This window comes from Centroberyx affinis, unplaced genomic scaffold (assembly GCF_046629955.1).
Source record: "Centroberyx affinis isolate AG114_WGS23_722 - 3 ecotype Tasmania unplaced genomic scaffold, CSIRO-AGI_Caff_v1 ptg000779l_1, whole genome shotgun sequence".
NCBI classification, from domain to species: domain Eukaryota; kingdom Metazoa; phylum Chordata; class Actinopteri; order Beryciformes; family Berycidae; genus Centroberyx; species Centroberyx affinis.
The window spans coordinates 142,006-169,673 of NW_027279387.1; the positions used below are offsets into that span (position 1 = coordinate 142,006).

Below are 27,668 nucleotides of genomic sequence, written 5' to 3' on the forward strand. Positions count from 1 at the left end.
ATGGTGCACCACTCGGGGTCTATCCAGTCCTTCAAGCAGCAAAAAGGTTGGTGGCAAATCTGTTCTGTTACTTGCGCGTTGGGAAATATTTATTTTGAATTGACTGATGACTTTTTTCTCTTGTTAAATAGTTTGGAAATTGTGATTTTGAATGAGCGCACTCCGAGGTTTCAGAGTCTCAACTGTGACGCAGAGTTGGTGGTCTTGCGGTCTACTCTCCTGGGCTGGAAGGAGTCTATTTCTGAACCTTGGACTTATGCTCTTTGATAATATAACCAGTAATGTATATTACATTGTATTGCCTAAGACATTATTGTATAGTAGGCTACATTGCCTAAGATCCAACTGTAGCCTGTCAGTAAATCCTCTCTTAAATATTTAGCTCATTATGAATTATTCAAATTCCAAAACATTACATGAAATTTAAATCACATTTATGCGGTATAGTGAAATGTAGTTTAGTTAATGTCACCTAGAGGGAAAAAAAAGCCTGACATGTCTTCATAATGTAGGCAAGTGTCCAGGCAAGTGAGCAAAGGATGTTTCAGTAACATCACCTTCTCAGCATCACGAACTTGCCGTGATGTGAACTGCACTCCCAGATATGTCCATTTGCATTAGCGTACAGTTGTCCTGCTTTAAAATTCATAGTAGTACAGGCAGTAATAAAATTGGATTGTGCCTGGATAATGTTCTTTGAGGAAAGACACCCGAATGTCCAGAGTCAGGTTAGAATTCCCTGTAAAATTGTTAACTGCCATGTAAAATAGCATGTGGTAAAGGTTAAGTGGTTTCTCTATGTGTCCCAAAGGTGTGAAGGAATAGCTCCACCCTGGCTTTTTGACTGTGAAAATAATTGAATGATTCTAGGAGGAGAGGCTGTTGGAGTTTCTGTCATGCCATCAATCAGAAAACAAGTCCCCACCCTGCAATTTATTGAGGTTCATCTTGGTGTCCCTTTGGCATCCTGCAATGTTTTTGTCTGGCAATAACTAACATAGAAAATGTTATTGTGCAATGAAGCACAGGTCTTGGTCTAGAGTTGTATATCTCCAACACACATTTTTTCTGTTTCCACCTTTGCTTGCTGATGTCCCTTCTTTTTAAGGCTGTTTTCCTGCATACAAACCTCTATCAAACTAAAGTTAGATTCATGCCACTTTCTGCTCCTGCACATTAGATGCATATGTAATCACTTCTGCATGAGTCATATTCCATGCTTTCTCAGATGCATAATATACACAGTAAATATTTATCAAGTCATCAATCACCGTCTTCCATTTCAGCCAGATTTCATTGCTGGGCAGTATTGATTTTAGAGCCTAATGAGGGCTCTTTATAGAACATTAGTGCTACTTTAACGTTCTCTGTTAATTATTCATGTGCCAGCTGTCTAAATTCAGAAAAAATGTGGAGGGAAGTTTTTGTTATCGGGGGTTAGGGTTAGACTCATAAACTGTGCATAATGACCTCTTTGGGTTTATCCACCTGGCTGAGGAGGATGAGAGGGTTTATCCCCTGGCTTGTGATGAGAGGATGCTGAGCCGAGCTGGGAGGGAGGGATGAGAGCAACTTGAAATCTTGATCGCATGACCAAGGTATGACCTGCTCAAAAGGCTGTTTGATCAGCTGTAGCAGACGTGGCAATGTTGGGTTTTTATGCAATTTAAGTATCAAAACAAACAGGTGGAATTTAACAGCAAAAAAATGCATAAAAAACAACAGAAAGCAGAATATGGGCATTAACAGACAGGCTGTCTGTTAATGCCCATGACCTACATGCGCTATATGGGCTGCGCCGTGCATCCATACAGGGTCGGGCATGGGCTTGTTTGCAGTTTCATCTTCTTCTTAGAGGAATGCTTGATCATTTAAATAGACTTGGTTTTTTTAATATATTCTGGATTGTATAAATTGTATTGTATTGTATCTTTCCATACTTATATTTTGGAGAAAATACTAGCAACCTGATACAACCTACAAAGAGCTATGATACTACTGCTATTACTACTAATAACTTAGTAGTAATAGTAAATAAGTCACATGGTGCTATAAAGTAGAATGAACAAAACAAAACGAACCATTAGCAAATCCTGCACGTCTGGTTTCATCAAGGACTGAACAACAGGAACAAAATAGCACAAGACTAACTGTATTTTTTTTATCAAGAAAATAAAAATTCATACAAAAATATCACTGGAGGCTTGAGGGTCCACTCAACATTTCAGTGACTGCCAAGTCCCCCATTAAACTGAAGCCAAAAGGGCGTCTGTTGGCTCATAAAGGCCCTCTCAGCAAAATTCAGAAACCATGTTGGACTTCTTCAAACTAAATCAATTTAGAAATTAGTTTTTAGTTGTGCCATAAAAGATTATACAGAGTTTGCTAATCCTTTTGAGTACCATCTAGAGTTCAAAAGAGCTTTGTCTAGAGACCTAAAATGCTCCTGTATGTCGGGAGTGAAAGCTGGGGCCATTTGTTGCTTTAAAGGAAATCAATAAAATCTTAAAATTGATTGTAAAATCGACTGGAAGCCAATATAAGGTGGCTGAAAGTGGAGTTATGTGATTTTCTCAAGAGTTACACTTAAAAACCTCGCTGCAGAGCTGGAGACGAGAACAAGCTTTACAGGCAAGAAGAGGCAGGGAAGAATACAGAGAATTACAAAAGTCAATATTAAATATGCAGTGAATTAAGGCACAAATAGCTTTCTCCAACTCAGGAAAGAATATTAATGACTTCATTTTAGAGATACTAAATTGGTAGAGACAAGAAGACAGCTATTTATGGACCTTATTAAAATTCGCATAACCAGCTTGACAGATTTCATGTTGCCAATATTTTTGTGAATTTTAAATGTTCAGTTTGGTGAACGAATCATAACAACCTTAGATTGTTTTGAAGAAAGTTGTTAATGTTGTTGACACATCAAACCCTTTGCTAAACAATATTCAAGAGTATTAAAACTAAAATGTAATCTGGTTTTACAGACAAATACTTCAATCTATGGTGGAGCTTTGTTCTTGCCTCAACTCGCATTATTGTGCACTCTGGAAAGCAGCAATACAGTCCACTTCTATTATAGTTTATGAAGAATCAATAATGTATATCAGGCAATATCCTGCTCATCTTTCTAATGGAAATAATTAGGGTGTCATTGACGAGACAAAGGGAAAAAAAACAAAGAAAATAAACTTTTTTTTTTCCAGAAAATTCAAAATAGCCTAGAAGCAAGAAACACAAAGCAGAAAACGTAAAAGAGAAGGCTGAAAATTGTTATCAAAACAAGGATTTAGCGTTTGACATTGTCTTGTCTTTGTGTGTTTGTTCATGTTGAAAAGATGCCTAAACCTTTGGTTGCACAATCATAAGCAGGCCACCTGTCCTCTTATGCAAGCAGACAGATGGTTTTATAGATATAGACATCAATTTGGAGACAGATTTGGGGAGAGCACTGAGTATTACAAATAGTATATACTGTCAGGTAGACAAATAGTTCGATAATAGTTTAGAAAATGTCCAAACAAACAGGTTCTTTGTTTGCAGTGTATAGACTGGCAGTGATCAGCGTTTAAGATCTCACAGTCTTTAAATAGTGAGTAGAAGTCCTTTTGTTGCTAGGTTATAATGAAAAATACAGGCAGCAGTCCTGCTGGTTCCCAGAGTTATTTTGGTTTACAATTTAATCACATCTACAAACCACACAGCTCTATAATGTTCTCCTCTGAACTTGATATTTGAAATTGTTCACTGAAGAGGATATGATTGATTGACATTGCCTGATAAGTTGTGAACACATGGACACAGCAGGGGCTTTGCAGAAAATCCTGTGACGTAGTAGACATCACAAGCAATCAGGGGGTATAAGAAGATAGTGTGGCGTAAAAGGAACGGGGAGATATAGAGATTGAGAGAGTGGGGGGGAAGGAAGATGTTTAATCTGCTCAAATGATGCAACATGGATGTTGTGCCAGGATTGTATAATAGGATCCTGAACCCTATAAATCGCGGTAAAAAGTGCCATCTGCTCTGAGGTGTGTTGACAGTCAGGCTGCTCGGCTGGGCTGCATGTGACAGACAGATGACTCCAGCCAACAATGTCTTCTCACTGTGGAACAAACTTTAGATACATAGTGATGCTGTCTTGATCTCCTCTAGTAGTTAAAACTGGGTTTAGTTGGCTCTTATGCTGTTTATCAGTACTATGAAAATATTTTTTTTACATTATTCAAATTAGTTTATAATTTCACATAATCTAGTTTTCAAGAAATTAACCAGCCTATATGTCATTGCAGTCACCTAAATCAATAGTTTGAATAGCTAAGTCAATAATCTAATATGTCTACAGTAAGTCAAATTACAGTTCAATCACCATAAGGAATGAATGACAGGCACTACTCATTTGTATTTGATTGGATACATCATTACTGTTGAAGTGAATCATTACTGTTGAAGCTCAGCGCCTAATGTTTTCACAGGATAACTCAATTTCACGTCAAACTGGCAATCAAGGACATGTATTTATCTCCCAACACATTCTAAAACTCTCTCTCTCTCCATGGAGTATTTTAGAAAATACTTGATTCTCCCTTGTTCAAAATAAAAAATCAATTCACCTTTACTTTTATCCATCCTTGTATTTAAAGGTACAGACCTGAAGTTACAGTATTAGTGTTGCAATAGGTATGATGATGATACTGGGATGGTTATCAGCTGGTACTGGCCCTGAAGTACCAGGACTTGGTGAAGGCCTCAGATACCATCAACAAGTTCTGCTGTTATTTAATGATGCTGAAATTCTATTTATTGTTCTATCTATATATTACAACCAAACCAAATTCGACTGGAGAATGGAATTTTGTGAGAGGAACATGGTGTGTTTTAACTTTCAACGATGACTTCTTTTCACAATTTCACGCACGTAAATTAGCGCTGCCAAAATGTTCAGTATCTAGAAAACCTCTCACACCATGCTTGTACTTGGTCGGCAAAGCACATTTATTGGTGCTCCTCTAGTACTTACCACCCAACATTAGATATGAGTTGAATATTCAATGGCTCCTAATGATACCATTCTAAACACTCCCTGTGAACTCAGCGGCGTCTATGTTTTCTTTGATATGGTGCCAGGCGGAGGATGAAACACACACTAATTGCTTAGAGAACATTTCTGTAGGAGAGACTCCGGGCCTCGCCTCTGTCCTGCCTCCACATGATACGTTTATAAAGGCGCCACAGCAGTTTTCTGGACCTGGTTCTGTGTGAGTGTGTGTGTTTCTTTTTTTTTTTTTATCTTTTGCCTGCTCTTTATAGCAGGTCTACCCTGAAATGCACTCTGTAAGGGAAGGCAATAACAACGTCTGTGTCCCATAAAAAGCTCCTGATGCAGGATGTTCCTCAGTTGAAAGCTGTGATGCTGAAAGGGCCATGGGCTGAACACAGATGAATAATTGAAGGTATGGAATGAGGAAACATGGAGGCATGATGGGAAACAGCCCACTGACCTGAATTATCTGGTTGTTACTTTCTGCAGCATCCTCCACAGCACAGATACTGTGTTGATACTGTAGATTCTGCTCTGGTCTTTGACAGTGACTGTGGGGAAATGTGTCTGAACGTTTTGAACATAACCTTTTGATTTTACACCTTTTGGACTGTTTCACCTGGTATAGTTTGATGGTTTGATTTAACAGCATTGTTTTAGCTTCTCCCGCTATCTGTCATTCTGTATTTGTTCATGAAATCCTCACTCTTTGAGCCAATGAATCTCAGTGTGAAGCTCTGTTATTCGTTCTTCCCACATGAGATGCATTTCAAAACCAGCCGGTCTTCAGCTGGCTCAGAGGAGACTGCGCTACAGTCACACACACACACACACACAGAGAGGAACAATGTTATGACACTGTCGGCAATTTGCTTTTTATGACAGAAATAAACAAGAGTAGCATATCTAACTGTCTGATAAACAAGACGTCCAAATCTTCTTCTGCTTTTTATACTCATCACAAACAAACATTTGTACACAGTTACAATGGAATACGCACAGTGTCATGCCCACACACTTGCACGCACCAAAAAAAATCCTTTTAATCTCACATCACAAGACCGTTATGAGCAAGCTGCACAGGAGAGATCCAAATCCTGGATCACGACCTTCCCTGAAGCCTGGCCAGCTCCCCTTCTGATGAGCTCGAGTGGGTGTTTGCAAGCGTGCACATGGGATTGTTGTCAAGGGCCTCTGTCATGCTGAGGTGTAGAAAATTTGGAGGTGTTTTTCCCCACATCACCACACAGCAGTCTCCTCACTCCCTGGGCTTCTTGCTCTGTTAATTCTCCCCTCTCTTTTCACCTTGTTCTTCCACTCTGTACTTGACTCACACTCAGTGGCAACCCACAGACTCTCAAACCAACTCTGACCCGCACACACACACACACACACTCATACATGCACACACACGGGATTAACTTTCTCCTGATAAACCAGTTTTAGCCAGCCAGCCATGCAGCCCACAGTGAGATTAAACACAGGATTTCACATTAGATGAACCCTTTATATATTTATATGGACTTACACAATGTACCGTCTTCAAAATGTAATGCACAACTGGCCTGACAGTGTGAGAGAGTTCAGAGAGACTGCCTGCATGTGGAAAAAAATACAGCAAAACATGCGGAACAAGGCAGTGATTGTGAGATAACCATCATTATATCCGTAATTGCCACAGAGGCGGAGAGATTTGACAACCAGTGGGTTTTTTCCAGATACATGTAGAATTTCCATGGAAGCCGTTTCACACAGTGCCATCCCAGTCCAATTTGTGGGACTATTTTAAACTTTGGGAGTCATTTGGGATCACCAAGCCATGCCCCTATAGGCCCATTAGTTTGCTGTGCTCTGATGTATCATCCCAGACATGTTGAGCCTTGCTGGTGTCTGTTGGGGTTATTCTAGATTACCTAGTCCAGTAAATGCACCTTTTGGTAATATGTTTATGGTTAGTGCACAAGAGCCATTCTCTATGTATCGATCACCATAATGGAGAGAAGGTAGGCATTGTCCTCTAACTGAACGGTTTTATTAAATAAAAATGCATTTACTGCTCAGGCCAATCCACAGAGACAGTGAAATTATGGCACTCAGTCTTCTGGCTTCATGACTGGAGGCTCATACTCATACGCTGATTTACCAGCTAGTCATAAAGCACATTGCTGCTGCTTCTGTTGTGGGGAGAAACAAACCTTACAGATTACTGGACCATGAAAAATCTGGTTTCTGAAATGTCAAAGCAAAGTAATTGGCACAATATGACTCTCTGTACAATAATGCTTCACAATTGCTCAACATTGATTTGAAAGATTGAATTTTAATTCAATTGATTGAGTTATGGAAAGCAGTGAGGAGGAACTGAATGCTTATGTACACTGCAGAAGTAATTAGGGCACTGGGAAGCCAAGCTTTGTTATTAGTCTGAAGACAAATTAACTCACAGACAGGGCAAATGGTTTTGTTCAAAATTATGTTGGGGTTTGCAGTGGTGTCATATTTTGTGCCAAGTGATCATACTTAAAAATCTGTCTCTTGAGTAGAGCAAATTTCAGCTGCACACTCTTGTTTTAATGCAGATTAAAGTTCCTGCGATTTTCACTTTCTCAATTATTCATTATATAGCTTTTAGCTGGAGCTCGCTAGTTTCATTCATTTCATATCAGTGGCGCTGCACAGGAAATAAACAGCATAATTAGTGGTTCCCCTGGGTCCACAAGCTTACATCTTTAAATGGCTCCCTTTCTCACCCAACAGCGCCGGGAAATCCCAGTGAGATCAATGTCATGGGACAGATATGAGTTATTGCACTGCGTACAGCGCGGGCCCCCAGGATACAGAGAGTGAATTATCAATGCAGCTGAACGTTTCGGGACGGTCGCTGAGAGAATTCCTCACTGGAGGTGAAAGGGAGTCACGTTCCCTGGGTTGTGTGAGAGACCCGTTTGAAAGTGAGCGCTCTCATGAATACATACTGCGTGTCAGAGGCGTGAGCAGCGGGCGCACTGGTGTGAAGGTCAGGTATAAGGACGCGCTCCCACCACTGGCCATCCATTACCATGATTAGCTTCTGAATTTCTCTGTGCAATTCATAATTACTGTGTCATTCCCCCTGAATAATTCATTCAACAACCTTTAAAGCCCCGCTATCACCATATCGCTATATCTCTTAATGCTAAACTAACCTTGAAAATGACCTCTACTGAAATTAATAAAACAACAAGAAAGCCTATGAGAAAGCCATGCAACAGTAAAAACCATGTATCTTTTTTTAGATCCGTTGCAGAACTGCCAAGCATATGGTGTTTAGTTTCGGTAGTCGCCATCACTCTGCTTGGCTCGATGTAGTGAGCTGTGTGATTTGATGGAAGGGGGTGTGCTGGTGATTTTAATGCACTCCTGTGTGAAGTGCAGACATCATTACCACGGTGGCAGAAACCCTCGATGGGATGGACCGATGAATGATTGAAGTGATTTCTCCCTCCCTCCCTACCTCTTCTCGCCTCTTTCCCTTGATTTCATTTCATGCATCGGGTCTACTTTAAAGTATATTATTTTTCTCGCTTTTTGTTTTTGCTTCTTTTTTTCCCGCCGCTTTCTGGAGTTTTGTTGTAATTCAGTTGCATTTTTATTTGTCAGCTTGACAGTTGTTTGGTTTTTTGGGGGGGTTTAAGATGAAATAAGATAAGATCAGACTGTGGGGAAACGGAGTCCTTGCTGCTGCAAAAGTAATAGGATTCAGCAGGGGAAGGGAAATAGAATATAAACACACAACTAGGATATTCAAATAAGCAATACAATTGTAGAAAAAATGAAATTAACAATAAAAGCAATAAAGTGGAATACTGAAAACTGAACTCTCAACACATAGAGCAGCATGTCATCCTTCGATTAAAGTTAAAACCAGAATTGGAGTTACATGGTTTTCACCTGACAGCAATGATATGTAGGTATAAGTAGATATAAGTGAATATAATAATAATAATTGATTACATTTATATAGCGCTTTTCTAAGTACTCAGAGCGCTTCACATATGGGGGGAAATTTCTCAACTCATCCATCAGTGGTGGATGAGTTGAGAAACTAACCACAACCACAGCCAGCCTGCTTAGCTTCCTAGACAAGCTAGCGATGTGATGCAAGAGCTATGGCGCTGACAATATATAAGTATATATATGAATATAAGTTTGTATAAACATATTTGCTCTATATGTAGAAATATGCATAAACACATTGTCATCTCTCCTGCTGAGTCTTTTATTTTCTCCTTTCTGTATTTTAGCATTTGTATGTGTCCAAATAAACAAACTCCAGCTCTAAACCCACTCATGGGCCTCTCTTCCTCTCCCCACCCCTCTGTCCTGCAGGCATGCACACCAGCATCAGCGAGATCCTGAAGGAGAAGAGCCTGAAGCCGTCCCGCCGCAGCCTGCCGTGCCTGGCCCAGAGCCAGACTCATCCGCTCAACCTCAACCACTTCCTGTCTGTGCCTCTGACCCCCGAGCCCAAACCGGAAGCCGAGGTCCTGACCCAGAGCATCAGCACCTCCTGCAGCATCCTCCCCCCAAGGACAGGTCAGTCAGTCCACCTGTTCACTGTCCCACCTGGCTGTTCTTTCAGTGTCATCTCAAGCACATGGGTGAATTAGAAATGCTTCAGCCGTGATAGCTACATTCAATGCAATTGTTTGCATTAGCAAACAATTGGTGTACAGTTGGTGTAAACTGTATAAATTACAGATTACAGGTAAATAGGGATGGGACGATATATTGAAATTCAATATTTCGCAATACGAAAATGTGACAGTACATATCGTGGGGCAGAAAAATTAATCGCGGTATTAGCTGCATTTTATTCTGCTGTAGTAATCACAAATGAGACGGCTTTACCATCACAATTTCGCAAGCTCTCCATGGAAATTATATTATTTGCACTTTGTATTGACATTTTTAAATTGTTGTTTTCATTCTAGCAAGCCAACGCCATTGCTAGAAAGATCTGTGGCTCAGAAAAAAACATTTATTACATCGTATTGTGGTTGTATCAAATCGTGAACCACATATTGTGTATCGAATCATATCGTGAGATAAGCATAGCGTCCCATCCCCATCCCTACAGTAAATGTTGTATGTAATGTGTTAATTGTTATTGGTTAATCTGCTGCCATCATGCTTAACACTGTCTGTATGGTCTATTTCTTATTCTCCTCATACTGTGCACTGATTGTATTTCATTGTGCTCAACAGGAATAGAGTCCCATTACTACACAAAATCTCATAGCGGTGGTGACATTTTAGGCTAGCGCATAATATTGATTGAACAGATTGTATTAATGCTTCGGGGGATTTAGAAAGCATTGTGTAAAATCGCAGCTGTCTAGTGCTCTGTCAGAGAGAGTGAGAGGGCCTGGGAAAACGCTGCTGCTAGGAAAACAACACGCCACATTATGGATTGGTAAAATGGCAGCGGCTGTGAGAGAAGGGGGAATTATTCAGTTTTACTCGTATCTTCAGCAGAAGGCGATTCAGAGGCCGTCCACATTGAGATTCAAATTAGCATGACGGGAAAGTCTCTGAGCACGATCCCTCAGTGTGAATTCAGACGACTTTACAAACTATCCATAATAGCTGGATTCTTTTTAATAGCCCATACTGCCAATACTCCTGAATAATTTTTCAGCCAAGTTAACACTTTTATCTCCCAAGCCAATACATCCCATGACTGTATTGGCTTTCAGTGTGGAGGAAGTTCATATTGATGTCTCTGAGGAAGACGTATCATTGACATTGGAATCAATTTCCCACTAAGACTTCAGGGCATGTTATGGACTTCAATAGTGTATTTACTCTTGATGTCACCTTTATATATGTGATCATTTTTACACCATTCATTCTGAGGATATTTAAGTTGTGAGTGAAAGAAGCGAAGTTGGTGGATAATGCTTATACTCTTGTACTCTATTACTCTAATGACGATAATACCAAGCAGCTGGGTCGTCTCTCACTATTCTCCAGGGATAAACTAGCTAAAGATTACCACACTACTCAGTCTTGATCCCAAAACCTTCAGTGGATAAGAGAGTTTTCCTCTGCAATCCCTCTGGATTAGGGAGAATGCTGATTAAAAAATGCCTTAAGAACTGATGATGTTGCTTTAAAACTCATCTTTTGTTCCCAGTACACTGTTGGAGGAGAGTTGCTTAAAACACTGTGATTATGTATTGATACCGAGAAAAGTAGAGCACATAAAAAAATGGAGAATTGCTGTTCACTGGGGAACATCATGTAAATTCAGTTACTCTATGAAGTTGTTAAATCTGGATCTTGGTGTGAAAGAAGTGTTGAGAAAATTGATTTAATTTTTCACTCCACCTTGAATTCAACATCAACTGCCAAAAGGGCTTTGCTTTTTGTCCTCTATAAAAATAAATTCCATACATATATATAATTCTAATAATTAAAATTGTCGGAAGAGTCGTTGTTGTTATTAGTCCAGATTTCTTTCTTTTGGAAATATGGCTCCACTGCAGGAATTTTAGGAGATCCGGCTTAAGTCACATATGTTGAGTTGTGCTGGTGGTTGAGTAGACCAGCACACTTAACTGGAAAAATGAGCCAAGATGTCACATCTGTATGGAAGCTTGTTCTATACTGTCATACATCTCTCTATATACGATGTATGAAGTTTTATAAAAGTAAACTTGACTGTACCTCTGTAGCCCAATACTGACCTTGCGCCTTGCGTCCGAGTCTTGTGATTAGAGTGAATTTAGTTTGACATTTAGACTACGTCATGCTAAGCCACTCTGTTTTGCACTCAACACTGAAAAATGTTCCTGTTGAAGTCCTATAGACAGTTTGCTGTACTTGTACATGAAGTTTCCATGCACATAATATAGAAATATAAGGCAATGCCACATAGTGTGCAGGCCATTGACAAGAAAGTGTGCTTCCATTTTTATTGGTAAGCTCTGAATCTATGAAACCACCAGTCACCAAGGCAAACTCTTGTACATTATTCCACTTGGCAAGTAACGCAATTCTGATCGTAATAAGGTTTCAAAACATTCAGTGCCTGTAACACTTAGAAAGGGATTTTTGCTACAGTCTGTTTTGTTTTCTTGCCCCACAGTATGGGTTTAACGAAGCTTCCTTTATTTTTTATCAGTGTACATCTGTGGGATGTGTGAGGATTCAGGAAGGAAGGAAACAGGATTGGCCCTCGTTCAACTTCGGAGCGCTGATCTGTTTAATTACATCAGTGTGTTGCTCTCATGCTGGCACCCACATTCAAAGAACCTGGATTATGTTTTAGCTCAGATCTAATTTAATTGTTGGCAATTGGATTAAGGAAAATATTGACTTAAGCAGCAGAAGACTATATACAGATAGAATACTCCTTCATGCTACTACATTTACTATCTTATTGATCATACTGTGTCTGTGCAGCAGAGGGTGGCAAGGATCACTACGTGGAGGAGTCGGAGGCGAGCACCTATGAGGCGAGGGCAGACGAGTCGTTTCTGATACGGAAGCCGGTCACCCGTGCTAAATTAGAGGCCCGCGCAGATTCGCTTCAGGTACCACACTCCTAAAAATTCACATTCATTTACAAGAATGGTACAAATCTCTCACAATGTTACACTAGAGTTACTTTGACATTGAACCACTGACAGCCATCAAGCGTTAGCACAGTTTTTAACCTGCATCTAAAGATTCAGAGGTGAAACACTGTCTCCACAGGGAAAGAATCCAGCTAATTCATCTGGGCTGCTTTTCCGAGATGGAAAGAAGCGGATTGACTACATCCTGGTTTACAAGAAGTCCAGTCCGCAGGTGGAGAAGAGGTGCACCTTTGAGAAGAATCTGCGTGCTGAGGGCCTGATGCTGGAGAAGGAGGTATTAGATGTCAAATCAAGATAAAATGGATAATGGGTTTACAAATCATGTCAAGATGTCAAGAGGACAAACTCTTGAGACTTTTATTTGGTTTTAGAAGAGAGACATTAGTGTGTCAATAGCTTTCACACTCCTGTAATTCATTATTCAGTTTGTTGTAACTAGAATGTGTTTCTTTTCTACTTGAAAGCCTTCGTTGACAAACAATGACATAATGTTTGTGAAGATCCATGCTCCTTGGGATACACTTTGCAAATACGCAGAGCAGATGAACATCCGGATGCCATTCAGGTAACAGTTGTTGAATAGTAGAATGAGCCTTTGGTGACACTGAAAAACGGGGGGGATTACTGTTTTTTTTCAATTTCTGGCTAATTCATCCAGTTTTGATAACTTGTTGTTGATTTTGTTTTTAGGAAAAAATGCTACTTCACGGACTGGAAGAGCAAAACCATGGGCAGGTAAGTCGATTAATGGTATGCGATTATTTCCCCCTCTCTTGCTCACTGGGGAACGCTGAATGCTTGAGCTTCTCTAATGAAATTCATGAGCGGCACGGCTGCAAGGCTTCAGTCGTAATGTGAACCTTGGATGGTGTTTTAAGATGGAAGTCATCAGTCTCTTCAATGAGGTAGAAAGAGAGATAGTGTGAGTCAAACTGTCATTGTGCGCTGTAACCCCAGAGCGAGTATTAATTAGTTCAGGATTAATCCAGCCTCTTAAACCTATATAGTCTCTATATATACAAAATGTCGGATTAGACTTTTAAATTGAATGAGTCACCGTGAAGGAAAGTGTCAGCAATGCAAATAAGTAACAATAAGAGTGTGTAGAGTGCAAGGAAAGGTTTTGAAAGCCTACTGTCAAAAATGGCTAAAGCTTAGTCAATGTTGCAGTGCTCTATTTGATTTATCAGGCTCATTCTTGAGAGCACAATAACTCACCCACATTTGATAGCGCTCTCCTATTAAATACATGGGTCCCATGTAATCTTTCACTCTAATAAATGGAGCTGCACAGGCCTATTTGCATACTATTTTTAGAGAGATGCACTGGCGCTTTGATGCGATGTTGAACTGTTGTCCAAGCTCTGCCCAGGACTCCAGATTTGCACCTCTCATCTCACTGGAATGCAACTAGAAAGAGTCGTAGAACAAAGCAAACCGACTGAAAGAAAACTATAGCAGCACTGTTTGCTTGGAAGACTGAAACATTAGTTGACATATTACTGCGTGCAGGTTAATTCCTTTAAAGGCTACTGAGCACTTCCATGATGAAATCTGTCAAAGATAGTGAAGAAGCCGTCCTTGATATGGCAGATAAATATCGGAGGCTTATTTTGTCATTTCACCTTTCCTCATGATGTTCATGTTCATGGCCGCACTTAAATTCCTCACACCTCTCTCTCTCTCTCTCTCTCTCTCTCTCTCTCTCTCTCTCTTTCTCTCTCTCTCTCTCTCTCTCACACACACAAACACACATAATATCAAAGAATCACTTACATACCTGCCCAACTGAGAATAAAACACTTTTAGAGCAGACGTGAGGGTGATCTTAGTCATTTTGAAGAATGAGGACCATTATGTTTTCAGTGCCTCCACAGTTTTCCACTGAGCTTTTAAAATCTACCCTAATAGTAAATGGGCTTCATGTGTTTACTGATTGATTGTCACTAACTAAAGTTCCATCAAAGCTGAATAAATGGCCCCTGTGCAGGTGGTTGACAGCTGATTTGATATCATCACTTTTTGTACCTGTCCTCTTTCCCAACAACATTCACAAAGCTTTCTCTGGCACCAAGCTGGGCTTTTCTGAAATTCAGAGCACTGACAGAATTTTTCATTTATATTCATTTAATCCACATCAGAGCAACAGCCTCCCAAAGTAATCAGATCCCACTCTGGCAGCTCTGGAAAGTATTCAGATATTTACATTGATGGCCAAATCAAGCTAACAGATGTGTTTTTTAATTAGACATGTTCATTATTTATTTAATTTTAAATTAGTTAAGTTCATTTAACATTAACAGTAGATAGATTTTGCTGCTCTTTGTAAAACTAACTGGGGATTCAATGTCTGCATTCTGATTTGGTCCTTAAATCATTCACAGGCCAGAGAGCCTATGACTATAACATGAGAAAAATGGAATTATGCTTCGAGTTGGATTTAGGGAGTTGCTTCTTTGTTGTTATCCTATAGATCAGTGACTCCCAGTTTGAAATCTTGTTTTTCTGGTCTAATTAATGAGCAATGCGAAAATGCAAAATGATAATCAGCAAGGCTACGCTAGTTGGTGTGTGTTGTGTGTGTGTGTGTGTGTGTGTGTGTGTGTGTGTGTTTAGGGAAAAAAAGGTTAGGAACCGTTGTTCCATATCAAAGAAAACAATCTTTGTGCTAATCTGTGCAATTAATCCTGTTCTGCTGCGTGTCGGTGCAGCAGGTTTCATCTGAGATGCCGTCAGATAAAGAGCTGGCTGCCCAGAAACCCCATGAAACTGGACAAAGAGGCCCTGCCCGACCTGGAGGAGACAGACTGCTACACAGCTCCCTTCAGCAGAGCACGCATGCATCAGTAAGGAACAAATATACACACACGTTCGCACACGCTTCCCATCCCACAAACCACACACACACACAAACCACACACACGCACACTGTATCATATAATGGCAATAATCTCTCAGTGTCAATAGTGTTATCTGTTATTTATCCTGGCTGGTGTCCCAAGTTTCCCTCTCATCTGTCACATCCTGTCACCTCCCGGATTCTGGATGTGGACTTTAGAACCCAGGAGATGAAATTTCTGATATGAGATCTTGTATATTTTAGGGCTTTGAGCCAGAGCACAGAACACAGAATGATAAAGACAAGTTGATTACAAATAAGATATCGAAATGCAGCAGCAGATGCCTCTAAACTGATAACATTTCTCCACCATCCCTCCCTGTTTCTCATTTTCAAAGCTCTCTCTCTCTCTGATGAAAGGCGTCATCTAAATCTAATTTGTCAGTGAATCGTTTGCACTTTTCCTCTACTTGTCAGCCTTTCACGCTTTTAAAAAGTGATGATGCCAGAATGGACACCGTTCTCAGACACATTACACCATGACTGGAGTTTTAATAAACGTCCCTCCTTTCTTGGCTCAACACTCATTAAGGGCCTTGACTGAATGATACTTACTCATTATTACATGATGAAAAACTCTTGAGTGTGTTGTTATTCTCTCCCCAGCTTCACTATCAACAACAGACAGACCTTCTTCTCCAACTCCACCAGAAGCAGAATAGTCCACCATGTCCTGCAGCGCACCAAGTATGAGGACGGCAAATCAAAGATGGGTATGGCACTGTGCTGGATTTTCCTCTCCCTGGTCCTCACATACTAAACAATATTTCTAGCAGTAGGAGGCAGGAGACATCCATGCTTTTTTATAAAAAATAATTTCTACATCATAACGCCCTATTTAGGACATTCTGTATTCGCTGAACAGGAGGCAGAGTCTACGTGCTTTAGTTATAAGCCAAACTAAATAGTTTTTAATTAGGATTATGTCCACTATTTAATGACTTTATTCATTAGCAGCATTAGTGGAAATTAACAGTGCCAATGGAACAAAAGCCAGCAAAACATTAACACACAATATTACTGTCTGTGTTGTTCTGTCTTTCTCTGTTCTAACTCTGTATTTGTCTTTTAACTGTTGTCATTTGTCTGTTGTGTCACTACTAAATCCATTAGAGGCACCAATAAGAGAGACTGAGAGCCGTGTTTAGATGTTTAGATGCAGTGACTTTGCTTTGTTGTTATTTTGACTTCAGAGAGAGATAGTAGTGGTGGGAATTGTGGCCTAGTTGTGTTCCTGCCGGCTGATTAAAATGTGGGCTGCTGCTGAGCCGTTGGTATTGTCCAACTTGTGGCTGATCCTTCCTCTCCTTCTGGCTGTTGTTTTTGGTACTGGCAGTTAGAGGCTTTCCCCTCCCCAAACTGTCCATCCCATCCCATTCTACTATCTTGTCTGTCTGCTGCTGACATGTTTTACTGATTAAAGTTTGGCCTTGAAGGGCCGAACGGATTTCACATTAATATTTTAATACTGTTGACCGCTTGACTTTCCAACAAATAAGATCAGCTGTGCCAAAAGAGTGGCAAATCCTTTTCAAATCCTCCCCCTCCCTGCTCCTGTTCTCACTGTCTACTATTTCAGCCAGAGGATGACGTTGCAATGAATGCACTTATGTGCTGTGAAAAATAACATAACACCTCCTCTGTGTTTTCCTGTCATCACTGAATCAGGATGATAAGCATTGATGCATGATTTTGTCTTGCGAGTCCTGCATCAGGCGAAATACGATATTGGCTGTAGGCCTATGCTGTCTTCCAGGGCTCCATGTACAGTATACTCCTATTATTAAGTGTGGGAGTCATAATTATAACATGCAATGCATTTAAATGCACTGGAGATATATAACAAGAAAACGGGCACTGTAACAAAACCGATTTGGTTTGTGGCTCTCTTGTATTTTTGAAAGCAAGTTGTACTGAGCTATTTTGTGTTTAAAGTATGTACTTAAAGTTTCAATTAGTTTATCAGCTACTATATGGTGTTTTACATCACTGTTTGCTCCTAGCATGCTGTGCTATGTTGCTAGATATGTAACTGGATACTGTGACATAGAAAACAATCTGAACTGCTAGCTGCAGCTTGTACCTCCTGGCTCTCGTTAAATCTCATGATGTAGCGGCAGTTGATCCCCTGCTGCCTTCCTGCACCCCTACTATAAATACAGCATTTCTGTGTTGCACGCATCTTTGTTGGTTACATCTCCTCCATTTTTCAACAGCTCCTCCACTTTGTTGTCTGTCTCTGCTTAATTATTATGGTCGCCATGACCGGATCTTGCTTGCCCAGTCTGTGAGCTCCTGGGAAGGTGCGTATGTGTCTGTGTGGTACTACTGGAAAGAGAACCAGGAGACTAGACTCTAGTGTTGACTGGCAAAGCATTTTGTCTGTCAGACTATCGTTTTACCATCCAGTAGCCAATTGGCACATACTGTATGTATGAAGGGTTGAAAATCAGACACACTGAAGAGTAGGGAAGTCTTGTCTATGTCTGTCTAAATTATGTTTTTGTGTTGTGTGTCTTCAGATTTTCCCCACTAACCCTCTGCTGCATTAATTCAGCATTCCATTCATTACTACTTCACACAGGTTTACCACTTTTAAGTAGAATGAGTGCAGCCTGCTGTAAATAATATTATAAACAGTTTATTCAGTTGACTGTGATTATGCCATATAATTAGAGAGTAGTTTGCATATTCTGCATCAGTGCTGTTATAGACACCAAGCATTGATGGTCCAGCAAAAATGGAGAAGGATATGAGTACAGGCAGCTAATTATAATTCTTATCAAAGGGTTTTAATACCATTAAACATGATTTCTAGGGCATCAAGCTCTGTTACATAATGCAGCAAATTATTATCACTGTAGAAGAGTGGGTTTAAATGACTGGACACTTCTGTCAATTATGGCTGTCACTGAATTTTTAACATGGTGTAAACAATCTGACTGCATATCATCCTTATGTTATTCTAGCTGTCGTGTCCATCCTTTGCCATAAAGTATATAATATGTGCTTTGTTCTAGGTATTAATCGTTTACTGGGCAATAGCACATATGAGGCTGCGTTTCCTCCACATGAGGTGAGAAGATTTATTGGGTGCTGAAAAACTGCAGTGGTTTCACAAATTGCACACCATTACCATTCCTCCTGCAATGTGGCTTGCTGTGCTCTTTGTCTTGTCAGGGTGGTTACAAGAGCCGACATCCTATTAAGACCCACGGTGCCCAAAACCACAGGCACCTGCTGTATGAGAGATGGGCCCGCTGGGGCATCTGGTACAAATACCAGCCTCTGGACCTCATCAGGTAATCCACATTTGCTCCGGTGACACCACAGACAAACCAGCACATGTTGTGTTTTTAAACTTTATTTTTCCAGGGAACATTTGCACAGTCTTCTGCTGTTGGCCTGAGGTGGAAGATGTATTCAAATCCTTTACTTAAGTCAAAGTAGCAATACCATAATGGCAAAATATTTCATTAAAAAGTTCTGCATTCAAAGGTTTAAAAAAAAGTAAGTAAAAGTGTAGAAGTATTAGTTTAATGTTGTAGGTGGTCTAAGTGGCGCTAGGTCTAACTACTCCATATACTGTTGGGGAGTTTAAACTCTAACAATGCATCATATTTTATGAGCTGACTGTATTGTATGTTTTGTATGTAAAAGCTTATTCTGCAAAGTAACTAGTAACTACAGCTGTCAGATAAATGTAGTGGAGTAAAAATACAATGTTTCCCTATGAAATGTAGTGGAGTAAAAGTGTAAAGTCTCACAAAACAGAAATACTCAAGTAAACTGCCAGTACCTCAAATTTGTACTTAAGTACAGTACTTGAGTAAATGTACTTAGTTACTTTCCACCTCTGCTGAGCAGCTTCACTGGAACAGTTGGGAATTAAATGCCTTGCTCCAGGGCACCTTGACAGTAGTGGTTTAGGGAGCGGAGGCAGTTATTTATTTCCCACCCAGGTTTTCAGCTGGTCCTGGTTTTCAACCGGATGACCTATTAGTCACAAGCCCTCCTCCCTAACCTTCAGTCTAACACCGCCACGCCACAGTACATTGTTTCCACCCACAAAACTTCAGTCTAAATGAACATAGCAAGGTTGGTTAAGGTCTAATTAAAAGTCAACACACCCTGTCAGAGAACTGTTACCACTCCGTCTCCCCCACTCTTCTCCTTCCCAGGCGGTACTTTGGGGAGAAAATCGGTCTGTACTTCGCTTGGTTGGGCTGGTACACCGGCATGTTGATCCCTGCTGCGCTGGTCGGCCTTTTTGTCTTCCTCTATGGTCTCTTCACCATGGACTCCAGCCAAGTCAGGTCAGCTCACACACCCTGCGCACAATACAAAGATACTCTTCTGGGCTGATATTAATGCAGATTATTCAAAATGATGTGGATGGTAATTTAATATGCGTATGCTCTTGATTGCTACTAACATTTCCTGACATTTCTTGGTTCCTTGCCTCATCAGTAAAGAGATTTGTGAAGCCAACACTACCATCATGTGTCCTATGTGTGAGGAAAACTGCAACCCATGGACACTGAGTGACAGTTGTGTCTATGCAAAGGTCGGTAAAGACTTGATGTTCTCCCACAGCCACACACAGCATTACAGTATATTGTGGATTGTCACAATTTCCTGCCATTAATTCAGACAAAAATGTACTGATTGAAGCTGTGAAGACTCGAAACCAAAGTCATGAATCTGTTTAATCAGTAATGCCACTGTTACATAATACAGTACACTTTGTTTCAGAACAGTCCCTTATGTGCCTGTGTTTCTAGGTGACCCATCTGTTTGACAATGGGGGTACTGTGTTCTTTGCTATCTTCATGGCTATTTGGGGTAGGTTCAGGCTGTTTCGTTTGTCCATTCTCCTAATGGTGTGGTTTTGACAATGCTTGCTGTGTTAAATCAATTGTGCGTGCGTGTGTGTGTGTGTGTGTGTGTGTGTGTGTGTGTGTGTGTGCGCACGCTCAGCTTGATACAGATCCTACTGGAACTCAAATCTGTTTATCCAATAGTGTGTCATGCTTCCACTCTCCGCTGGACTCCCCCAAACACATTAAGTTTTTCACCTGAGAATTCAATACAGTAAACATTATGCAGTGCAAATACAGGAGATCTCCACTTACACTAACACAATTGTCAGCTAATAAATCATTGTCAGGTTTCAGTGCGTGTCTGCACTTATGCTGCCAATTCTGTCTAGATGTAATTAGTGGTATAATTAAACAGTTCTCCAGGAGGCGCTGCTGTCCAACTGTATCATTCTCCTGTCAGGGTTGCAGCAATGCACCATGGAGCTCATATACTGGAGTTATGGTTCCCAAACCTATGATATCTTTGTAATATAAGACTATAGGAGCGCACTGTGCAGTGTCTGGCCTAGATCCATCTATCTGCCAGCCTGGTAAATAATCACCTGTGCCCGGAGGGAAGCGTTGGCACATTGTCTTCTGTGTTTGGACTAAATGAGGGCCAAGGAGAGCCAGTTAGCGAAAGGAGGTCCAGTCAGCCTCAGTGACTTGGGTCTGGTGGCACACTGAATCCAGCATTAAGACTTTTGGCAGTGTGGACCAAAGTAGCAGTACTGCACCACTGAGTGCACTCCAGGCTTGTGTGTGTGTTTGTGTGTGTGTGTGTGTGTGTGTGTGTGTGTGTGTGTGTGTGTGTGTGTGTGTGTGTGTGTGTGTGTGTGTGTGTGTGTGTGTGTGTGTGTGTGTGTGTGTGTGTGTGTGTGTGTGTGTGTGTGTGTGTGTGTGTGTGTGAAACAGAGATGAAAAATAGGTTGGCCCATGGGACTGAATGTAGGCATCTGAAAAGGCTGCTTTTCTCTCTCCCTCTCTCCCTCTCTTTAAACAAAAGTGGGTCAAGCTATATTAAACTTCAACATCTTCAACAGCAGTCAAAGTTGTACTGACTGAGGATTCACACTCAGGTGCTTTTTAAAGCCGTAATTCCTTTGTGTGTCCCAAGTTCATCTTTCTTGCACACATCATTTTGTTTACCCTTAAATTTATGACTCATGAAAAGCAGATTAAGACTTATGAGGTTAGGTTAAGATTTATGACACCTGAATCAGAGCTTTTAACAGCTACATGGCACATTTGTCAATACTGATCCAGTCCATGTCAGCTTTCATTAGATGTTCACACAGCCTTCTACTACAAAGTCTCTGGACCAATGTCATCTAGACAAATTCCTTAACATATTGTATCTGGTAAACAATTACAATTATGAATCCAATTTTGACGCTTGTGTGCCATGTAGCCGTTATGAAGATCTAGTTCAGGTGTTATGAAGGTGTAATAAGGAGAGTATGAACATAATCTCTGGTGTTGCATAAAGCTTAAGCCAAAACAAAATATAAAACAAATGGAGCAATACCTCCCAGTCAGCCTGACCCCTAACCCTAACCAATCTAAAGTGGTTTTGGCTTGAAACACTGCACAAGTAAAGCTTGTTTAGCCACTTTGCTGTAACTTAATACCACAAAACTAAGCCATTTGTAACCTGATGGCAGTAATCAGTATTCATAAGGGGCTGTGCACATCACTGTAGCCAAATACAAGTTTCGCTCAGGATATCTGACCATGGCGTGATGTTTGATTTAGTATATTGTCTCCTCAGAGAATCACCCGCTACAATCATATAAACATCAATCATGTTTCACACCAAAGTTGATCAATAATGCGATTGATTTCTGTCCTTATTCCATATCCCCCTTGCAGCCACAGTATTCCTGGAGTTCTGGAAAAGGAGGAGGGCAGAACTGACTTATGACTGGGATCTCATTGATTGGGAGGAGGAGGAGGTAAGTCAGCAGCATCCTTACACAGATTAGATATCGTTTGGTTACCTCATGTTTTTATCCTATACACATATAGTATGTCTTATTAATTTGACACTGCAAAGGAAGAAAAAAAAGAAGTGTTTATTGATGTGTCAGTCAGACAGAGATATGTGGCAATAGTTCACACTGGAATTTATGCTATGAATCAGGAGGAGCTGCGGCCTCAGTTTGAAGCCAAGTACTCCAGGGTGGAGAGAGTGAACCCCATCTCTGGCAAGCCGGAGCCCTTCCAGCCCTTCACAGACAAGCTCAGCAGGCTCATGGTGTCTGTGTCCGGAATATTCTTCATGGTAAACCCTTTGATCTTTGAATAATCTGTCTGTCGGGATTCAGGCTCAGAGTGAGATCACAGCGTTCCTGTGTGCCACCTTTGGAATGCATTATGCGCCCGCAGTGCGGCTTAACATCGCCCCCTGCTGGACATTGTTCTCTGATGTAAAACGGTGTCTTGAGAGGAGATAAGAGTAGTGGATTTGCCCTTATTTTTACCGTGTTTATCGTCCGCTTTTGAATGAGAAGCTTTTAGAGGCTTATTCTTTATCTGCATTATTAATTGATTCTTAGTCAGTAGGCTTTTTCTTTTCATGCTGCACAGTTAGTCATTATGTGATAATTACCCAAAATAAAACTGTTACATTCTCAAACTGACAGCCTAAACCAAAATGTTCTATTCCTTAGAGGAGTATTTATATCCAAGAAAATAGAAATAAAACCCACTGGACTTAAACTGATTTTTAAGTCCAGTGGATTTTGTTTCTATTTTCTAAGTCCAGTAGATTTTGTATCTATTTTTTCGGATATCTTACTAACTGGATGACTGGAAGTGAATCTACACAGACAAGAGGAGTATTTATTAGAGATGCAGGTTTGTTAAACTCATACATTATCCCCTCTTCTCTGCTTCCCTTTTTACCTCTCTATCGTCTTTGCATAGATTTCCCTTGTTTTGACAGCAGTGTTTGCTGTGGTGGTTTTCCGTCTCATCGCGATGGAGAAGTTTGCCTCGTTCGACTGGGAGTTTGTGAAGAAGAACTGGCAGTTTGCCACTTCTGGCACTGGCGTCTGCATCAACTTTATGATCATCATGTCTCTCAATGTGGTGGGTGTCTGGACAAGCATCATCTGGCACACTCGTATCCGATCCAACAAATGTTGCATGAAACATTTATTTAGAGCTTTGTTCCAAGAACTCTCATTTCAGCAGCCAAAGAGATTGATCGCTGAGATTCCTGTTTGATTATCTGTCTTGTTGTTATCATTACACTCACCATAATTTTTCCTATGAAATTTCCTATGACTTATGAGTGCTATCATCTGCCTTGTCAGGTATATGAAAAGGTGGCCTATCTGCTGACCAATTTAGGTGAGCATTGCCTCACATGCAGCATTTATTTACACATTCATTATCTCTTGCGTTCCAGATGGTTGGCAAGCATTTATTCTCTCCCTCTCCCACCCCACAACCCTCCTCCTCCCCCCAGAGCATCCACGGACAGAGTCAGAGTGGGAGAACAGCTTTGCTCTGAAGATGTTCCTGTTCCAGTTTGTAAATCTGAACAGTTCCACATTCTACATTGCTTTCTTTCTTGGAAGGTAGGCTGGATGCTATAAACTCTGCAGTTCCTGTTTACAGTGAATTTAATGAGGGATTTTGCAAATAAGTTTTGTTTCATCCTCCCTTGTCATGACATCTGCCAAGGCTCTCTCCTGACTCACTCTGTAGTTATTTTTGGACCTCACATTTCAGGATTTACACAACTACTTCCTTACCAAGAAAAGTAACCAAGCTGTGGTTTATCTGACATAATTAGCTCCTTTTAAGTGTCCTTTTTTCCTGCTCAGTTTATTACTTTTTCTATAATTGAATTTCCCAGCTAATGTTGTCAATCTCAACTGTTCAGGTTTGCTGGCAGGCCTGGAAAATACAATAAACTCTTTAATCGATGGAGACTGGAGGAGGTGAGTGCAATTAGGCATTGCTATAAGCGGATGATTATTTCAACAATGGTGGAGCTGTTTATTGCCTTCTATATGGGACAAATTTAAAATATTACAGTCATTCATCATTTTAATGATTCATCTGTAAATTACAGCACAATGTGAGCCAATAATCTGCTACATAATTAATGTGATTTTCAATAATAATCAAACAACACAGAATGGGATGAAATGTGTCCCTGGCTTTGCTCATGACTTTGAGTTGAGCATGAAATATGGATGTTACAGTTTTTTATTATTTATTATTTTTCCTCTCAGTGTCACCCGAGCGGCTGCTTGATTGATCTGTGCCTGCAAATGGGCGTCATCATGTTCTTCAAACAAATCTGGAACAACTTCATGGAGCTCGGTTATCCGTAAGTATTATTATTATCCGTATTGATTTAACTCTCTCAGAACAATTAGAGAAACCGTATTTAATGACAAATGCTGAAAATTCAAGTGAGTGACATTTAAAAACCTTGGGTAATTTCTGTATACCTTTGTGTGGTACATGTCATGTACAGCTCATTACCATATGAAAAGGCTTTTCTTGTGCAGAAACACATCAAATCCTCTTCAGCGGGGCTTAGCTAGAGTTCCTGCAGTGCTCAGTACATTGTCAAAAATAATTGCTTTGAGTTGACAGTTAGCTATTTGCTACATTTTCAGTTTGCTGCAGAATTGGTGGTCTCGCAGGAAAATAAAAAAAGGAGGCGGTGGAGGGCAAAATGTAGAGAATAAAGCCCAGCTTCCACAGTGGGACAAAGACTGGAATCTGCAACCAATGAACGCCCATGGACTGGTGGACGAATACCTTGAAATGGGTAAATATTATGCTCCTTTGAAGTGTTATATTTGACCTTGCTTGAGGATAGGAATCAATGCAAATGTGGCTGTTGTTGAATCATTAGCGTTGTTTATGCCAGTGTTAAGACAGAAATCCTCTGAAGTTTGTCCAAATGGTTCCTTTCTCTCCAGTTCTCCAGTTTGGCTTCACCACCATCTTTGTAGCAGCATTCCCGCTGGCTCCACTCCTGGCACTGCTCAACAACATCATTGAAATTCGTCTTGACGCCTACAAGTTTGTTACTCAGTGGAGGAGACCCATGCCGGCCCGGGCCACTGACATAGGTCAGCTTGAGCTCTGACTGCCCTCAGATTACCACAGTGTCTTTCACTAATTTTTGGATCGGAGCCTCTTTTCCATCAGTAAATCGTTGTGGGAACCACACATTTTCCATTCCAGTTAAAGAGGGTGATATGTTCCCACAGCCCATATTTCTGCCCATATTTCTACCCTCCCTTCCCACCAACCCACCTCCCCATGGATACTCCACACTCCAACTACCATATAATCCATATAATATGTGACCAAATGCTTTTTGTGGTACATCACCCTCTAATTAAAGAAAAAAAACACCTGGAAAACACTTGGAATTTGCTAGCAGGACATTTTTCAGTTGTAAACGTCAGGTTTTGGTGTCAGTCCCGCAGAATCAAAGATCACCATTTTGCACCAACGTTCAACAATCATAAAGGGAGAAATGCATCATAGAAGAGGAAGAGACACCAATTTCTCCACTGAGACGTAATAGAACAAAATGCAATGCAGCCATTTTGAGTTTTTAGAAAGGGGTGCAGCCACATTCATAGACACACACCCCAACGTTCACAAACTAGTCAGGTAGCTGTATCTATGAAAACACAAACCCATGCTCCTTCTCTGGGAGAAATCACTAACTGAAGTGGGTACAACAAAAAATAAATTACAACACTTCAGAATGTCACAAAATCATTCCTGGAATGCATTGAAAATCATGAATTGATGATATCTAACAGCGAGTATCCAAGGGTGGATTTTTCCTTGGAAGTTGTCCATCATGGTCTTTCATCTGACACACCTTGTTAATCTTTGCCAGTAAGGGGCAAAGCCGCACAGAGCACCAAGTTACAATAATGGCATGCAAGTTCAGAAACCACCTCATGATATCGCAGTCTCATTGCCTCAGCTAACAGGATAATATATTGAACAGTGTTCATTTCCAGCCTCTCACCACTGTCTCTCTTGGTTGCCAGGTATCTGGCACGGGATTCTCGAAGGTATTGGCGTGCTGGCAGTCATCACCAATGCCTTTGTCATTGCCATCACCTCGGACTACATCCCCCGCTTTGTCTACGCCTTCAAATACGGCCCCTGTGTGGACAAGGGATACCGACATGAGAAGTATGTGAATATGTGTAGCAGAATGTTAAGACATAAAACATTAAATGCGTCTGGCAGAGCGGCTTGTGTTCCCACCTGGTTTTCACAGCTCCTGTTTTCCCCCTCAGGTGTTTGCGAGGCTACATGAACAGCAGCCTCTCTGTGTTTGACATGGGCGAGCCGGAGAACGGCAGCCATGTGCAGTCCAGATACTGCAGGTACAGAGACTACAGAGAGCCGCCCTGGAGCAGCGTGCCGTATGACTTCACCCTGCAGTTCTGGCACGTCTTGGCTGCCAGGTTGGCCTTCATCATCGTCTTTGAGGTCTGTTGGCACTCTGCGTTTATTTTTTTGTGCTTACCAGCAAGGCAAGCATCTACACCTAAATCTCCCTATTTCTGCTGAAGTTGCTAAGTGTCGCTAAAGGTTTTTTAGTAGATTTTTATTATTTTTACTCACTTATTAATTTACATATCGTTGCTGTCAGGTGAAAACTTCGTAACTCCAATTTTTATGTTTTAAGTTCAATTGAAGGATTACATGCTCCTCAGGTCGAGAAAATTGTATGAGCCTTGGGTTAATGGTGGACAACTAAAAACAGCCTTGTTTTTAGTTGTCCATCATGCATTTTCAAGAACTAAGAAATACAGCCTTGTATTTCTTATTTCTTGAAAACTTTACACTTTGGAGAAGGTTTGGAGAAGGGTTTCACCCATTAAATGTATATTTGTTTGTTTAACGACTGGCATACAGACCATGAACATAATGTTCTATAATGCAGCCCACACAGTGATTAGCTTTGCATGCTCAACATATGCAGGCAAATAAAATATGTTCTCTGGAAGGTAACTCACAAGAATGATGAATTGCTCCCTCAGCACCTGGTGTATGGGATCAAGTCCTTCATTGCATACCTGATTCCGGACATGCCAAAGGATCTGTGCGATCGTATGAGGCGGGAAAAGTATCTGATGCAAGAGATGATGTATGAAGCAGAACTGGAGCACCTGCAGAAGGAGAGAAAGAAGAACGGAAAGCGTTATCACCACGAGTGGCCTTAG

At 40.8% G+C, this 27,668-nt stretch overlaps 1 protein-coding gene across 1 annotated transcript; it reads left to right on the forward strand.

Annotated features, from left to right (window-relative positions):
* Window positions 1-27,668, forward strand: ano3 (anoctamin 3). Its single transcript, XM_071520202.1, has 25 exons — window positions 1-46; window positions 9,413-9,619; window positions 12,494-12,624; window positions 12,788-12,943; window positions 13,134-13,234; window positions 13,360-13,404; window positions 15,384-15,515; window positions 16,175-16,281; window positions 18,589-18,644; window positions 18,749-18,870; window positions 19,750-19,884; window positions 20,039-20,135; window positions 20,353-20,413; window positions 22,303-22,385; window positions 22,574-22,714; window positions 23,359-23,523; window positions 23,751-23,787; window positions 23,906-24,017; window positions 24,326-24,383; window positions 24,681-24,778; window positions 25,074-25,228; window positions 25,383-25,535; window positions 26,481-26,628; window positions 26,736-26,931; window positions 27,486-27,668. The coding sequence occupies exons 1-25, from the start codon at window positions 1-3 to the stop codon at window positions 27,666-27,668; spliced, it is 2,925 nt and encodes a 974-aa protein (XP_071376303.1).